General features: G+C 42.4%; 1 protein-coding gene across 2 annotated transcripts in view; it reads left to right on the top strand.

Moving 5' to 3' along the window:
• The first annotated feature begins 470 nt into the window (after nucleotides 1-470).
• The window catches only part of P4ha1 (prolyl 4-hydroxylase subunit alpha 1), a 57,486-nt gene continuing 40,120 nt past the window's right edge, over nucleotides 471-17,836 (top strand). For both annotated transcript variants that reach the window (XM_028892429.2, XM_028892430.2), the window contains exons 1-2: nucleotides 471-690; nucleotides 17,249-17,351. In XM_028892429.2, the coding sequence (XP_028748262.1) occupies nucleotides 17,276-17,351 (76 nt within the window). In that variant the 5' untranslated portion in view covers nucleotides 471-690; nucleotides 17,249-17,275. The remainder of the gene's footprint in view (nucleotides 691-17,248; nucleotides 17,352-17,836) is intronic.

The raw sequence follows: 17,836 nt of genomic DNA on the forward strand, positions 1-17,836 counted from the left end.
GGTTCAGTCTATTATTCACTGATAAAGTATACAGGTGGGAGACAGCGCGAAATCCTCGTGTTTAAAGGCATAAATAGGCAATTATTAAACCAAAACACTGTAAGGGCCAAGAAAGCCCGGACAGCCATCCGGGACGCACGCCTTATTTCCCACCCCACGACTCCGCGTGATTCCCTCATTTTCCAGACATCTCTGTCTGTCCCGATGCCTTCGACGCTCTGAGACCGAACGCTGACCCTGAAACGCAGGCGCTCCACGGAATGGGGAAACTTGTGTGTGTGTGGGGGGGGGAGGAGGAACCTCCGTGGTAACCACGGTAACGGTGGCGTGGCGGGAGTCCTGCGCAGGCGCATTGCGTCCTCCCGTGGGCCTGCCTGGGCCTGGACCTCCCCGGGGCCCGAGGGCGACTCCGGGTGGTGGGTGGGAGCCCGGCGGCGCGCGCCTGCGCAACGGGCCGGGCGCTGGTGTGACCGAGCGCACGTAGCGAGGGCTGCGGCCGCCCCTTCCCCGGCGCGCCGGCGCGGCCCCGGGGTTATAAAAGGGCCGGACGGGCTCCCTCTGCCGCCCAGTGGCACCGCTAGCAGCCGGCTTGAGGGTAGCGGGGAGGTAGCGGCCCGAGCGCAGGCGACAGGACCCGACGGGACCCTCCGCACCCGAGCAGTCGCCGCCCTCAACGGCCCCGCTGTCTAGGTGAGGCGCTCCCCCGACCTTGGGGACCGGTGCGGGGTCCCCGCGGGCAGCCGGGTGTGTGTGTTGGGGGTCCCCTCGCTCTCGGCGGCGGGGGGGCTCTGTGCCGTGCCACCGCCGCCCCCCGGGTCTCTCGGAGGGGATTCGGCCCCGCACCCCCGAGGCCCAGCCCCCCCGCCCGCCGCTCGCCCGGCTTCCCCCTCGCCGCCCCCGTCCTGCCTCCGGCTAGGGCTGCAAGCCGCTTCTGCCCCGCCCCGGGACTGGGACCTTCTTGAATGTTCCATCCCGGGCAGCCTGCCTCCCTGTTGACTTGGGTCGCGGCTGTACCTGGTCCTCCCTCCAAAGCTGGAGGAAGAAGGCGGCGAGGGCGGGCGGGCGGGCGAGCGGGCGGGGGTTTTCTGGGCTGCCACGGCCGCAGATGGTTAGCATGTGGCTGGCTGGGGAGAAAGCTTGCGGCGGGCGCTTTGCAGCCGGGGCTGAGGCACTCCGCCGCCGCCGCCTTTTTCTTTTCTTTTCTTTTTCTTCTCGCTTTTGGAAAGTGAAGCTGGGAAGTGGGACCCACTCAGAAAGTTAGGGCTGAACTTGCCTGTGGCGTGTCGCGGTGCAGCCTCCGCAGTTAGACGTAGCCCGGGGAGATGAGCTGCGGGAGCTGAGAAGTGGCTGTCTGTCATTCAACGCTGTCGGGGAAGCTGGATTCCTCTGCATCCCCGTGAATCATTTTAGGACGCGTGAACCCGTCTCTGTATTCTGTATCTTCCCCCACCCCACCCCCACTTCGTCCTCCTCTCCCACTCCTCTCGTTCCGCTCACTCCCCCCACCCCTTTTCGTCCCTCCCTCCCCTCGTAGGATCGAAAAGTCAAGTCTATTGCATGCAGGCAGACCTTCCATGGTTGTGTGAGAATTTTAAATTTAAATTTTGTGATCGCCCCCCCCCCACCCCCATGGATGTTTTAGTGTGTGTGGTGGGGGGGAAGGATGGTACGAGAAACATGAGACCCTTTCAAGAGCGGGAACTTAATACGGACGCACTTTTTAGACGCTGACATCTTAAGCGGACCGCACAGAAGGACGACTCTTGGATCTTTTTGCCCCCTTAGTTATAGGGCAGAGCCTCCCACAGAAAGGAATGGAGAAGCTGCTGGGTCCTCTTTTAGGAACCGAGCAGGGGAAAAAAAAATTACAAGGAACTTGCCAGTTTCAACTTAACTGTTTCTCCGAGAGCCGTGGCTCTTGGACTTTTCCTTGGAATGCGCTCTGGAGGGATGGAATCGCCACTACGTGAGTGGGGGAGGGGGGAGACGTGGCAGCAGCGTTCCTTCATCAACTTTTTCCCTTTTTTTTTTTTTTAAGGTTGAGGGGAAAAAAACGTATTTCCCTTCTCAGGTTTAGACGTAGCTTATGAATGGAGCTAGTCTTTTCCTAAAATAATCATATTAAAAAAAAAACATGCCTGCATAGCGGGAACATTGAAAATTAATTTTAAAAACACATAAAAGGGTTATTTTGGTTATTTCTATGGAGAAAGTAGATTTTTGAGCAGGAAGTAGTGAAGAAGCTGAAAGTGAACAACCTTGAATTTTTTGTCCTGATTTGAAATATGAACAGCTGTGATTTCTTTTTTCTCCTCAGCCTCTGATTTTTCTTTAACTTTGGACTTCAGCCTGAGTGTCATTTCAGATCAGATCCTTAAATATGAATTTGAAGTTTTGCCTTTTTCTTTCTGTAGGAAGCATAGATTTTTTTTTTTCACTTTTTTGAAAGGTTGTGACAGTTCGATTTTGGAATACTGTGTCTAGTGTTTTTTTCTGAGGGTTAATGCCTTTTGGGTTTACAGACTAGGGAAAGGATAATTTCTCTTTAGTTGGGTAAAGCTGTTTCCATTGTTCTACTGAAATGAGTTTCATTTTGAGATGTTAAAAGCAGGGACTGTGATATAAAAGGACTGAGCAGTTTTGTCTCTTGTTAACTCAGCAAAGTAGGTGAAAAATAAGTACAGCCTGTAATTATTATAAAAAATAAACACTGAAGAACAAGGCTTTAGGCCACCTGGGTATTCCATTGTTGCAGGCGAATCTTAGCTTTGGAAGGGGGAGACTGCTATTTTTCTGTTGCTGCAGACTGTGTTATGTATTTGACAAGCATAGAGTAGTTCATTTCAAACATTTGCACTGATGCCAGGGATGTGTTAAGAATTGGGACAGCCATACAGTTTGTGAACCTTAGTTTCTATGGAAGGAGTGCTTTGTTTTTAATAAATGACTAACCTGGGGGGTAATTATTGTTCTTAGATTAATCTTTGAGATCCAGAATGGTTTTCAACATATTTTGAGGCCATGAAACCCCTTGAAAGTCAGCAGGAAGGTGGGGGCCTAAATCAGAAAATACAAGTACACATTTCTATATAATTTTATATATCATTTTATGCCCCATCCATTAACTCCATTATAAGAATCCCTAATATCTAGGCTTCTTGAGGCAGACTTCTTGATTGTTTCAGGAAGTTGAGATGTCAGCTTCATTCAAGTACATAGATGGCTCTAATAAACTTTTGCTGAAAGTGTTTTTAACGAAATAGGTTCTTAGAATTTGTTGAACTGCTGAACTGTGAGTCAGTAGAAATATATTATGTTATATATGGTCCTTCTTCTCCCCCAATATTGTAACACTGAAGGTGAAATAAACATGAAGATAAGAAAAGTAACTTGAATGGTCTTTGACATTGAATTTATTGCCTTTCTTGTGGTAAAATATTAAATTTTACAATTAAACCATTTGTGGCATGTGTATAAATATATGCATGAAATGGGGACTTAGAGATGTGAAATTAGGGGTTTGGGATTTAGCCCAGTGGTAGGGCACTTGCCTAGCAAGTGCAAGGTCCTGGGTTCAGTCCTCAGCTTCAGGAAAAAAAAAAAAAAAAAAAAAAAAAGATAAGTGAAATCAGTTAAAACTTGTGTTTATATTCAGTGAAATGTTTTTATATAAATTGAAGCTATCCTCTCGTTAGTTTTCCTTTAGCCAAATAGATACTATGCCTGGAAACCTAGAAAATTATAAAAGATTCTCATTTAGGGTACTATAGCAATTTTGAAGCAAATTCCTCTTCCTGCCTTCTTTTGGATGCCCAGGATGATTGTTAGTATATTTGGCTGGATGCTGGCTAAAAATACAGTGCTAAGATTCATGCTTCTTACATAACTATCGTCAGAATAAATTCTGCCTTAGATTTCTTCTGCTTCCTGTTTTTAGAAATGTGTCCATGTTTTGATGGTTTAGTTTTCTCAGTAATATTAAATCAAATTAATATACCATGCTTCTGGTATTTTACATTTGAGCTGTTTATTATAAATAATATAAAGGGAAGACTAATTCAGTAGTTGTTTCATTTATTTGGATGGTGGCAGTTAACTTTTAACTTGTTTTCTTTTCATCTCTGTAATTAATTAAATATTTTGAGAAAGGTTCTCACTATTGTAGCCCTGCTTGAACCTGGAACTTCCCTCAGACTCAAAGATTTGCCTGTGTCTGCCTCCCAAATGCTGGGATTAAAGGCATATGCCACTGTGCTCAGCCTTGTCTTAGTCATTTTTCTGTTGTTATAACAAAATGCTCAAGACTGGATAATATGTAAAGAAAAGAGTTTTGTTCGTGAGTCTGGAAGTCTTAGAAACATAGCTCTGGCTGGGTGGTGGTGGTGGCGGTGGCGGTGGCGGCGGCGGCGGCGGCGGCGGCGGCGGCGGCGGCGCACGCCTTTAGTCCCAGCACTTGGGAGGCAGAGCCAGGCGGATCTCTGTGAGTTTGAGGCCAGCCTGGTCTACAGAGTGAGATCCAGGACAGGCTCCAAAACTGCATGGAGAAACCCTGTCTCGAAAAACAAAACAAAACAAAAAAAAAACAAAACAAAAAAAAAAAAGAAAAGAAAGAAAAGAAAAGAAACATGGCTCTGACTTGTGGTCAGCTCTAATGATGGCCTCATGGCAGATGGCCTCACAGTGCTAAGAGTATTTGAAAGTAGTCATGGGGTAAGGAGGGAAGTACATAGATCCAGGGGTGTGGTTCACTTTCCCTAACAATCTGCTCTTGAGGGAACTGACTGACAGACCCTGAATTTAACCACTTCATTGGTCCCTTCTGAAAATGGTGTCCCCAGTGACTTCACCTCCTCCTGCTAGTCCTCACCTCTTACAGGCTCTTCCACTGGGGCTGGGCAGATGGCCCAGTGGTTAAGAGCACTCACTACTCTTGCGGAGGACCTAGGTTTGATTCCCAGCACCCAAGTGGGATCTCACAATTGTCAGCAACTGCAGTCCTAGAGGATCGCATGCACTCTTCTGACCTTTGAGGACACCAGGCATGCATGTGGTGCACATACATGCATGTGGCCAGAATACTCATATACATAAAAATTTTTAAATCTTAATAACAAAAACTTTAAAAGTTCTACCCTTCGGGTGATGAGGTAGCTCAGTAGGTAAAGACACTTGTCACCAAGCCTGGAAACCTGAGTTCAGTCCTTAGGACCCACATATTAGGAGAGAGATCTGACTCCTGGGAGTTGACCTCTGCACCTCCTTCATCTTGCATGTCCTTCATCTTTCCTCCCACTCCCTGTCTACAGCCACACTGGGGGACGAAGCTTCCAACACAGGAACCTTTGAGGTGTAAAACTAGATCCAAACCATGGATGCCAACCATTGTACTCATCCTCAAATCATTTAGAAAGTGTTCCGTATTTTTTTATTTTTGAGACAAAGTCTCATCACTGTGTAGCCCTGGCCATCCTAGAAATCACTGTGTAGTTGTATATACACATACATAACTTGTCTATCCTCCTAGGTTCTTCCTCCTCTATGCTGGGGACCGAACCCTGAGTTTTGTGCATACTAAAGCAAGTGCTTTTTCCACTGAGCCACATTCCCTGTGCCCTAGAACTTGGCTTTTAAGTAAATTCTGTGAGGTGCTTTTATGGTCAGCTCCATTTTACAAATAAAAGACTCAAAAAGGTCTCATCATCTGGGTAAGAATAGTTAAGTGGCGAAGCTGGGACTTGGGTGTGGTTGGTTGCAGGTTGTCCATTCTCTTGATTCATGTTTCATGTTAGTGAAACATACCAAGCTTTCTCATCATGAATTGTTCTCTGGGTTATTTTACACCCCCCAAAAGACAAAGTTGCCCCAGATACGGTAGTAGTACTTAGCAATTGTGACTCTTTAGTTCTCAGGTTCTTCTATTCACAAAGAACATTCATCATGTAGCCCACATGCTGTAGACCTCTGTTGAAATTTAATGAGCAAGAGCTATAGAATTGGGCTGTGGTTTATTTGTGTCCCCTTTTCCTTTGCTTGACACAGAATCCCTTGATGTATAACCTAGACTGACCTCTTGAGTGCTGGGATTACAGGTGTCTCACACAGTACCCAGTTCTCTGGATTTTTTTTTTTTTCAGTCTTTGAAAAGTGGTTTTGTTTGTTTTTTGAGGGAATTGGTTTATTTATTTTATATGTATTGGTATTTTGTCTGCTTGTCTCTATGTGTACCAGTGTGCCCACAGTGATCACAAGAGGCATCAGATTACCTGGAACTGGAAGTACAGATGTTTGATAACCAGATAATTGTTTCAGCTAAGGCAAATACATACATTGAGATGTACTAGTGTTGGGTCTTAGAGACACTGTCTTGAAGGTGTCTTTGATTCTGTATAGGTAAGCATTTGTTATGTTATATATCCATATATATTGATTACTGTGCTGAAAGAATTATAATTTCTAGTTTGAAATAGAATGGAAAACAGTTACATGTATTTATATGACTATTTGAGAAATATCTAGTAAATATTAACTCATTTTAAATAGGCTGAAGGCTTCTCTTTTACTCTAATTTTATATTAATTGGACTTTCATATCCAGTTCTCTAAAAACAAAAACCCTATAGTGTTTGTGAACCCTCCTTGCTTAATTTAGGGCTCCAGACATGACTTGCCATGTTGACTTTTGGTTTTGCTCCTTTGTTCAAATAAATCCCCTCACACTTTTTTTGAGGGGGTGGGGGTTGAGACAGTTTTAGTGTATAGTCCTGGAACTGTGTGACTGTCCTGGATCTCTGCAGACCAAGTTGGCCTTGAACTCACATATATTCCCCTGCCTCTGCCTTCCGAGTACTGAGATGAAAGGTATGTGCCACCACTGCCTGGCACCTCATGTTTTTTAACTTTTAAAAAAATTTTTGATATTGTAATATAATTACATTTCTTTTTCCTCCCTCCACATCCTCTCATATAATCTTCATATTTCAAATTCATAGCCTCTTTTCATCAATTGTCATTTCATACACACACATATATAATATGACTATATGTGTGTATATATACATACATACATACATACATACATACATGTAAAACCTCAGTCTGTATAATGTTGCTTGTATGTATGTTTGCAGGGCTGACCACTTGGTATTGGCTAACCAGTTGATGTGCTCTTCCCTGGAGAAGACTTATTTCTCCTGTTCCCAGCATTCCTTAGGAGGGCCTCCCCACACCCTGTCCATTCGTGTTGTCCTTGCTCTGCTCATGTTTGGGTAGGTCATGTTGAGAGTTTGTGGGTGTAGCTTTTGACATTACTAGGAGATAAGATAGATAGTCTCACAGCAAATTCCCTGATCCTCTGGTGCTTACTATCTTTCTGACCCCTCCTGGGCGATGTTCCCTGAGCCTTAGATATAGGGGTGTTTTTTAGATGTATGGACTGTGATTGGGCTCCACAACTCTGCATTTTGATTGGTTATGGTTTTCTGAGGTGGTCTTCTCTGTTGCTCAGAGAACTTGCCTTTATGAGGGGTGAACACTACACTTATCTGTGGGTATAAGGACAGATGTTAATAGATTGTTATTAGGGATGCTACTGGCTTAGTAATGAAGTGGTTATAGATTGTCCTTCAATATCTGTGACATGAATCCCTCCACCTATTTTTTTTTAACTTACATAAGATTTTACTCATATTCAGGGCTGGCAGGATGGTGCTCAGCAGGATAAGATACTTGCTACCAATCCCAGTGTTCTAAGTTGGATCTTCTGATCCACATGGCGGAAGAGGAACTGATTCCAGCTGTCCTTTGACCTTCACACATATGCCATGGCATGGGCCCCCCATTAATAAATAGTATAAAATATAAAGATTTCACTACATTCAATGATTGCATGAAGTTGTCAAATTTGCATGATTTCAGAATATATCCATCATCTCTTTTCACCACAAATGTATTTTGAAAATAAATTACTTATACTTGAATGATGAAAAACACTACTGACCTTACATGTGAATACAGTGAACAGTTGTTATAGGAACCAAGCAGAGTGATAGTGATGAAAATGAGAAAGGGGATTGCTAGTAAGCTGAAGAAATTGGCATTAAACAACTCTGCTGAGGAATAACAGACACTAAGTAAAGTGCATGTTTAGTGTGCAATTTGGTCAGTTTGGCAAAGACACTTAAAAAATGTCAATATAATCAATACAAGGAACGTCCATCACCCTTAAAAATTTCCTCATGGCTCTTTGAGGTCTCTGTTTCCTGCTCTTAGAGACCTTTTCTCTATGTGACTTAAGATTCATTTGTGGGTGTTATATAAAATAATTTTGTGTGGAGGTGTGAGTCTGACTTCTTAAAGTTAACATTGACTTTTGGCATTTATCCATGTTGCTACATGTACATTCTATTTTTATTGATGAATAGTATTTTGATGGACATTTAGGCCATTTTCTGTGTTGTGTTGTGAGCTTTTGTGTAAACATCTTTGTAGAGGCGCATACTTCTGCTCCCGGGTTAATATGTAGGAACAGAATAACTAGAGCATAAATGATAAGGAAATAGTCTCCTCCCAGTTGTTGACTTGTCTCTTTTTTTTAACAGTATGCTTTAAGAGGTAAGAATGTTCACTATTCTCAGACAACATATCTATGTAAAAGACCTGAAAGATAATTTTTAAAAGCTCTAGAGGATTTATGCCTGTAATTCCAGCACATGGGAGGGAGAGGCAGGAAGATGCGGAGTTTCAAGGTCATTGTCTGCTACATGGTGAGCTTGAGGTCAGCCTGGGCTTCATGTGATCCTGTTTCAAAAAGCAAAGTCCTCCAAATGAGTGCATTCAGCAAGTTCACAGGATAGAAAGTCAATATACAGCGGTCAGTTGTCTTTCTCCTTAACTGGTACTTAACAATTGGTGGTTAACTGAACAGTTACCACCTTAATGACCCCAGAAACGTGCAGCTTCACAGAACTGTACAAGGCGAGTATGCTGAAATGACAAAACTCTGGCATACCATCTTCATGGATGGGAAGACTGACTATTAAGATGCTCCCTCTTCTCAGACTAGCCCGTATCCCAGCAATATACCTACAGAGACTGAGGAGCTGATTCTAAAGATGGGGAAAAGTGAAAACCCTGGAAAGAGCCAAGTTACTATAAAGCTACCTTACTCCAGACAATATGATAATAGAAAAAGATACAGTGAACAAATCAGAGTTCACACACAAACATGGCCAATTAAATAAAAACAAAACAAAACAAAAAAACAAAAAACCCTCCGAGACAAAGTCATAGACCAGACTGCCTTGAATTCAAAATTCTCCTGTCTCAGCTGCTTGAATGTACACATTCAGCTCGGTTCATTTTTGGGAAACTAAAAAGCAAATCAGTACAGAGAAGTCTGGAACAATTGCTTAATTATATGCAAAAAAGGGAGGATAGCGTCCTTGTAAGGTTTTCTGTTTGTTTTGTTTTGTTGAAACAGGGTCTTATTGTATAGTTCAGGCTGGCAACTTTGGACCCTGTAGTTCAGGTGAACCTCAAACTCAGTCTACTGGTTCAGTCCTCTGAGTGCAGGGATTATTGGCTCTTTTCTTATTTTCTGGTGTTTTTGTTTGTTTGTTGTTTTGAGACAAGGTCTCAGTAGCTCTGGCTGGCCAGAACTCACTATGTAGACTAGGTTGGCCCCAAACTCGGAGTTGATCCTCTTGCCCCTACCTCCTGGTTCTGGGGTTTCAGGAGTATGCCACCACACCTGGCATCTTTGTTTTACTTGGTGGTGGTCACTTTTAGCCTCATGTTTTAAGTTGCTTATTCTCCTTCCTATTAAAAGGCCATCAAATAAAGTAGACATTATTGATAAATCTTAATAATTTAGAATGCTTGTAATATATCACTTACAATGCCATTTTTAGGCTCTCTATCCTGGGAAAAGAGCTCTAACTTTTTTCTACATTAGGAAAGGTATGTTTTGAGACAGTATACACACACACACACACACACACACACACACACACACACACACACACACCCTTAGGCTGGTTTAGAACTCATAATCTTACTGCTTTAGTCTCGAATTGTAGGTGTGTAGCAACACACCTGAAAGGAACTGCCTATGTGTTTCTAAGGTGCTTGAAACAATTAAAATCTATTGTTTAGTTTAAAATAGGCAGTCTAAGCCAGATGTGGTGGTACATGCCTTTAATCCCAGCACTCATGCAGATGCAGGCGGATCTCTGAGTTCAAGGCCAGCCTGGTCTACAGAGTGAGTTCCAGGACAGCCAGGGCTATATAGGAAGACCCTCTTTCTAAAATAAAATAGACAGTCTAAAAGTCAAGAACAAGACCATTTTAATAGTGATTCCTAAATTTTTATTAAAAATCTGATATAGCATTAAAATAATTGTCCATCAGAAGCATGATGGAAATTTATAGAATAAAGTTAAGACAGATTACAGTTTGATGAGGGATTGCAAGGAAGATTAGAAATTTAACCAGTTCTTTTAGTAATTGCTTGGTTGTTTTGGAAAACATGTCCTACTTGAATGGGAAAGCATGCCAAGTCCAGTTACGTAGCACGTTGTAGTGGCCTTCATTAGGAACCAGAGTTTGTGTTGATTGTGAAAACTATCACAAGATTAAAGGTGAACACAGAAGCCTGGAGGACAAGCAGTTAGTATGAGATCTGCTAGAGCTTTCTAAAAGGTTTGACGCAAGTATGGGAGGCAGGGAGAAACTTAAAAGGAGCCTTGTGGAAAAATTTTAATGTCAGGCAAAGTTTAGATTAGAATATCAAGCATTCTTTCATCTCCGTTAAGATTTGGGTGATGTGTCTGGGAAGGAGGAATTTTCTTAAAATGTTGCAACTTTTTTAGAAGAAAAATATGAGGCTGAAAGGATAATAAAGTATCTGCCAGATGTCTGTTCTAGTAATCCATTAAATAACTTGTACTTGAAACTCAATGAATGCTGATAACACTGTAAATGTTTACAGTGTAGTAGAACTATTCCAAAACCTGTTCCTAGGTTTGATTGACCTGATGAGTGTGTGGGGCTGGACTTTTCCTGAAAGAATCATGACAGAAAAGTTGTGTTCGGTAGATAGCAGTGTGTGTTTATCCAGGCCTGCCTGAGAATGTGTCTTCAGTAAGGTTGCTGCTCTTCTCCCCCGCTCCCCCATAGTTTTAAAAATACAACATTCACACTAAACATGTACATGTATGTTACAGGATTGTATAATAAAAATTCATGAATCTGCTGTCTAAGCAGTAATCAGATCCTTTTCTTTTTTGATACATGGTTTTGCTCTGTAGCTTAGGCTGGCCGAGAGCTCATTATGGTAGCCCAGGCTGGCCTCAGATTTCCAGTCTTCCGCTGTAGCCTCATCAGTGCTGCAGGTACGGCTCTGCAGCGCCACATCGGGCTCTGAAATCATTCCTATTCCACGATACCAGGGTTATCTTGGCATCCTTTCCCTTTTCTCCTCCTTCCATCGCTTAAATCTTCTCCTCTCTCTCCTCTCTGCAGGTCTTCTCAGGAATCCCGAGACTTAGTTTTTCCTCTTAAGAGATGATTCCATTCAATACTCCAGGGGCAGGAGTAGAGAATCTCTGGGAATTCAAGGCCGCCATGGACTACACAGTGAGACCCGGTCTCAGAAAAACCAAATAAAGAAATAGCGTAAAATGAGAGAGATTGCATTTACTTTGGCTTATTTAAATTCTGTTCCCTGTGTGAAAACTTAGAGCAGAAGGCGATTATATCTCACTGCTTCTAAACGCTGTAGTAGCCCTTGGGAAGCCTGACTCTTAAGTATTCTGTAGTGATTTGCTTTTGCAGACCTGAAGGGTAGAAATAAATGGAAGTAGGACATAGTAATTAAGAAAATCATTATGCTTAAAAAAAACTGTGATTATAAAGCTATTTCTGCCTATTAACATGCCTCTTAGGTTGTTCAGTGAATGTGGGTAAATGAGACATAGTACTGAAACAGATTAGAGTGAGTCTTTTTCTGAAAGATGAATTGAAGTGTAAAACTTTTAAAGAAGGAGCCCTGTTTTTGTGATTTCAGTGTTTTTCTGTATCCAGTGGCTCTCCAAGTATTGTCGGCAGACCAGCAACGTCTGCAGCACCTGGATATGAGTACAAATTACCTGGCAGTTTGAGAAGCATAGCTGTATGGCAACAATTAGCTTGTCTTGCTGGTTGTTTGGAGTGATGCTGTATAGGCCTAAACTTTATATTGCAAATGATAAAATCCAATTTAAAGTAGCCTGGAAAAAAAAACTTATAAAAGAGGCTTCCTTCGGTGTGTTGGGAAGTTATTGGGGTGTCTCACTGGTTCAGTGCACCAGTTGTAAAGAATGAGAGGCCTTGTGGTTAGAAGTACTTGATGCTATATTACTTTGTCTTTATTGGTTGGATGCATCCTTGAGAACTAGGAAAATAGTCGTAGGTCCGACCCCAGTTCACATGTGAGTTAAGCAATTCCATGAAGACCTGCTTTCTCCCGTTCACAAGTCCATTCCTTAACCATTATGTTTGTGAGGATGAGGGTCAGTGATTGGTTTGCTTTGGATTGTATGTCTATTTCTAGGAAGAAGGAGAAAACGGGCAGGCATGCCACCATGACAGTGTAGTTCACTACTTCATAGTTGGTTTGCCTTCAGATAGACCTCCAGATAAGACACCTGGAAAATGGATGGGTGACAAGGTGGCTCCGTGTGTAAAGCACTTGCCACACAGCGCTGAGGACCTGAGTTTGGACCCCAGGATCCTTGTAAAGGTTGAAGGAGAGAACTAAATGCACAAGGTTGTCTGACCTCCATATGTGTGCACTCCGACCCATACGTCATATAGACGTACATAACAAAATATGCAGAGGTATATAAAAAGTCACCTAATGCCCTCCTACATTCTCCTGAATTCCTTCTGCATATTTTCTTACATAGTCACAACTATATTACATGTTAATTTTCCCTCTTCTGTTTTGAAGAGACACTTTCACTATTTATATAGCACAGGCTGGGTTTGAACTTCTGCCTCAGCCTCCTAAGTGCTGGGATCACAAATGTACACATTTGAGCATTTTTTTGTTAGCATAGTTTCTCCTTTTGAATTTCTAATTTCTTTATCCATTACCTATTAGCATCTTTTTGTCAGGACTCCTCGGTAGACTTATAAAAGACAGTTTCATCGAGATTTTTCGTGTATTGCACTTCATTTACTTTGTGTGCCTGGATGTGCATGTGTACCATGGTGCTCCAGTGGAGGTCAGAAGGTAACCTGGCGTCACTTTTCCTCTCCACCATGTGTGTCCTGAGGAGTGAAATCAGGTCCTCAGGCTGGTGGCAGCCTTTACCCACTGGGCCACTTCAGTGACCCCTACAAACCTTTTTTATACCATCTGGATTTTGATAGTTTGTTCTCTTTCTCCTTTCTCCCTCTCTCCTCCCCCACCCTCGTGTGTGTGTGTGTGTGTGTGTGTGTGTGTGTGTGTGTGTGTGTGTGCTCGCGCGCACGCACATGCTTATGAGTGCAGGTGTCCATGGAGGCCAGAGGAGTCAGGTTCTCTGGAGCTGGAGTTACAGGTGGTTATGAGGTACCTGATGTGGGTGCTGGGAACCAAGTTCCGATTCTCTGTAAGAGCATTACATACTCTAGCCGCTTATTTTTGAGACAGGATCTCACTGTGTAGACAAGGATGGCCTTGAACTGACGGAGCTCCACCTGCCCCTGCCTCCTTGAGATTTAAAGGTGTACCACCACACCTAGCTCCTTTTTATTTTTTTTTTAATTAACTTGCTGGGGGTGGGGCTTGTGTCATGATTTGTGTGGAGGCTAGAGGACAACTAACAGGAGCTCGATCTCTCCTTGAGCCATTTGAGATCTGAGGACTGAACTCGGGCCACCGGGTTTGCTGGCAAGTGCCTTACCAGCTGAGCCATCTTACTAGCACCGGCTTTCTTCTTTTTAAGCTGATAAATTCCCAGCTTTCAAAGACTTTATCACTTGTTTTGTTACTCTGTTTTGTTATAGCTATTTGATCTTTGCAAATTTATTTTGAAGAAGCAGACATTTGTTCTTTATTCCTCGTGCTTTGGGGTTTAAAGAGGCTCCGTAGTTATTAAAGGTCTAGTTTTTCAGGGCTGGAGGGGTGGTGCAGGACTTCAGAGCACTGTCTGTTCTTGCAGAGGCTCTGGGGTTTAGTCCCAGCTCTAAATTCTCGTCTCGGGTGATCTGATGCCCTCTTCTGGCCTCTAAGGGCACCATGTGTGCGTGCGGTGCACATATGTACTCCAGAGAGAAACACTCATACATTTAAATAAATCTAAACCAATATTTTTTAAAAAGGGAAACATTTGAAAAGACATAGTTACTGGAAGAAAATGCCATTTTAAAGCTGCTTTTTTGTTATTTCTGTAAGCTAATGGTTCTTGATTTACTGTGAGGTTTAAAGAAAATGGCAGGTAACAAGGAATCCTTAATAACTATATTTCAGTAATGAAAAATCTTACCTCACAGATCTCAAATTTATCATAAGAGTTAAAAATTTACACAATACTTGTGATTAGCCTTATGTTAATATAATAAAAACGTGTAAGTTTTTCTTCTGGAAATAGCATTTACTCATTAAGAAAATTATGGCAGAAATCTGATTAAACACTGAGAAAATTCTAGACTCTTCAGATAGCCCAGTGTTTTGAAAAAGTCTTGTGCTTTGGCAGGAGCCCAGGAGAGGAAGTGCCTGCATCTGCTACATTCTAGAAGCTTTCCCTAGATCACTCTCCTCTGTAAGGCAGCCAAGAAAGCTGGATCTCACTACTGTGTGCTTCTGGAAGGATCTGGAAACTTGTAGCAAAATTGAGGGAGGAGATACAGGAGTTCTTCCAGAATGCCATTTTATTGGGGTGATCTATTTTTACTGAGATTCTACATAAGGGAAGGTAAAGGTACTTTTCAGCTTTTATGAAACGGGGGCTTTCAGCTAAGCCTCTGAAAATTCTGTTGGTTTAGACAAATTCACATGGGAAAGATCAGTGAGATGCCTACAAGAACAGGTTGACAAGTCAGCCTAACCGATGGGAACCTGCTTCTGAAGTGAGCCCCACCATAGTGGGGAGGGCCAGAGCGCAGTGGGAGGGGGAGGGCTGCTGGTGTAGTGTGCGAGGCAGGGCGGAGCCTGTCCGTGGTTGCTTAAAACCCACCTTATCATGAGTAGTCCTCACTAGGAAAGACTGCTCTAGGGACTGGGGAAAGACCGGAGGCACGGGTGAGAGGCTTTGTGCTTAAAGGACTGTGAAGACCAGAGTTCAGACCCCCAGAATGCAGGTTTTATGCCAAGTGGGTGTGGCAGTCTGCCTGTGATTCCAGCCTTAGATGGCAAAAACCTGATCCCTAGAGCAAGCTGGCTCCAGGGACTAGCCATGAGTGAGCTGGGTTTGGTTGAAAGAACCCGCCTCAATGAATAATTAAAAGGGTGATTAGGAGATTGAGACATCAGCCTCAGGCTACGAATGCATGCACATGTGCATCACACACAGAAGAATGGAAAAAGAAAAAAATTAAAAAGAAAGGCTTTGCTACAAGGTTGAAATTAGGGGGAAAATCACAGCTGTGTACTAGGCTTGGATTTTTTTTAAAAAAAGATTTATTTATTTATCATGTATACAGTGTTGTTTGCATGTATTCCTGCAAGCCAGAAGAGGGAGCCAGATCTTATTACAGGTGGTTGTGAGCCACCATGTGGGTGCTGGGAATTGAACTCAGGACCTCTGGAAGAGCAGCCAGTGAGTGCTCTTAACCTCTGAGCCATCTCTCCAGCCCTTGGTTTTTTTTTTTTTTTTTTTTTTTTTTTTAACATAGAACACAATAATAAGAGAAGTTAGTCCTTTCTAAAAGTTATTACTTCCTTCCTCCAAATCTAGCCCTCAAAAACTGTGTCTTTAAGAGAAATTACTAGTTTAAATATACAGGGCTGTTAATTCTTTTGGCATTCTCCACAACTTGAAATAATAGCATCAGTTGATACAGTACTTACCATACTCTGGGTTTATCATGCTCTGGGTTCCATCTCCAATACCACATAAACAGGGCATGGTGGTACATAACTGTAATCCCAGTTATTAGGATCAGAAGTTCCAGGTCATCCTTGGCTACATAGTAAGTTCAAGGCCATCCTGTCTGGCCTTGTCTCTAACAAACAAACAAACAAAAAAAAATAGCATAGCTTAATTCACGTTTAATTAATATACCATACAATCCTATCTCTTTCATCATTCATGATTCAGTCCTTTCACAGGACTGAATATTATGAAATATTCAGTCACTTCGGTTTTAGAACATTTTTATCACCTCCAAATCCACAACTTGGGGTTTTAGATTTTAGAACCATAAAATCTAAAATCTTTGGGAGCCTGGCAAAGGTGGCGCATGCCTTTAATCCCAGCATTCAGGAGGCAGAGGCAGACTCATCTCTAGGAGTTCAAGGACAGCTTGGTCTACATAGTGAGTTCCAGACAGCCAGGGCTATACAGAGAAACTCTATCCCGAAAAATCAAAAGAGAAAAAAAAAGAACTGGAGAGCTCTGAATATTTTTTTTCTTTTAAACCATTTTTAACATCTTTAAAATATATTAGTGATGTTTAAAGTATATTTTTGAGGGAAATTCATGTTTTAGGTGTAGATCAAAGGGAAAACCATTTTTCATACTAAATAAAAAGCCACAGCTGGGCCTGGAGAGATGGCTCAGAGGTTAAGAGCACTGACTGCTCTTCCAGAGGTCCTGAGTTCCATTCCCAGCGCCCACATGGTGGCTTACAACCATCTGTAATGAGATCTGGCACCCTCTTCTATGTACATAATAAATAAATAAATCTTTAAAAAAAAGAAATACTTTCTGCCCTTCCAGAGGACCTGAGTTCAGGTCCCAGCACCCATATCTGGTAGCTCACAGCTGCCTATAACTTCAGCTCTAGGGCATCTGACGCCTCTGGCCTGCAAGGACACGTGTACTTGTGTGCATAACTACACAGTGTGTATACATACAACTAAGAATAATAAAACTAAATCTTGAAAAGAAACTACAGCTGTTTAGTTGTTCTACTTCTAATGGTAACAGGAAAACAAATGGGTTGAAGTTTTTCTCTAGTATGGAACATCTAACTGTTAAAATCATAAATTAGCTGTTACTAAATTGGTTTATAAAAAATTAACATCAGTTCTAGCCTGGAGACTAATGGCTGTGTTCTTTTAGGTGTGTGACCCTGTGAAGTCTTCCAAGATGATCTGGTGTGTTTTAATGATAGGGATTCTACTCCCTCAGTCTTCAGCCCATCCAGGCTTTTTTACTTCAATTGGTAAGTCTTTACCATTTATGACTTAACTTTGTTCTACATTTTTAAATGTGAATGCTTTTGTATTTTTAAATTAGTGAAAAACAAATGCACTATATTCCTGAAGACTGACCTTGGTTTACCCCTTGCCTATCTAAACAGGGAGTTTAAAAACAATCAGTTATGTCTGTCTCCTTTTCTTCTTTTTTCAAGATAGTTTTTTGAGTACACTAAGAGTGTGGTGCCTGGGCAGTAACTATAGTACTGCCGCATTGGTTTCCTTTAAATTAATTTTTCCTGATTAGAAAAGGGACAGGTTTTATGCTTAGAAACTTAGGAGAATTTAGAAAAACATATCAAAGAATTATTGATAGTTGGGTGTGGCAGTACATGGCTTTAATACCAGGACTAGAGGCAGAGGCAGGCAGGTGGATCTCTGTGAGTTCAAAGCCAGCCTGGTCTACACAGATTGAGTTACAGCACAGTCAGAGCTACACAGAAACCGTTTC

This window comes from Peromyscus leucopus, chromosome 16_21, assembly GCF_004664715.2.
Source record: "Peromyscus leucopus breed LL Stock chromosome 16_21, UCI_PerLeu_2.1, whole genome shotgun sequence".
Lineage (NCBI taxonomy): Eukaryota > Metazoa > Chordata > Mammalia > Rodentia > Cricetidae > Peromyscus > Peromyscus leucopus.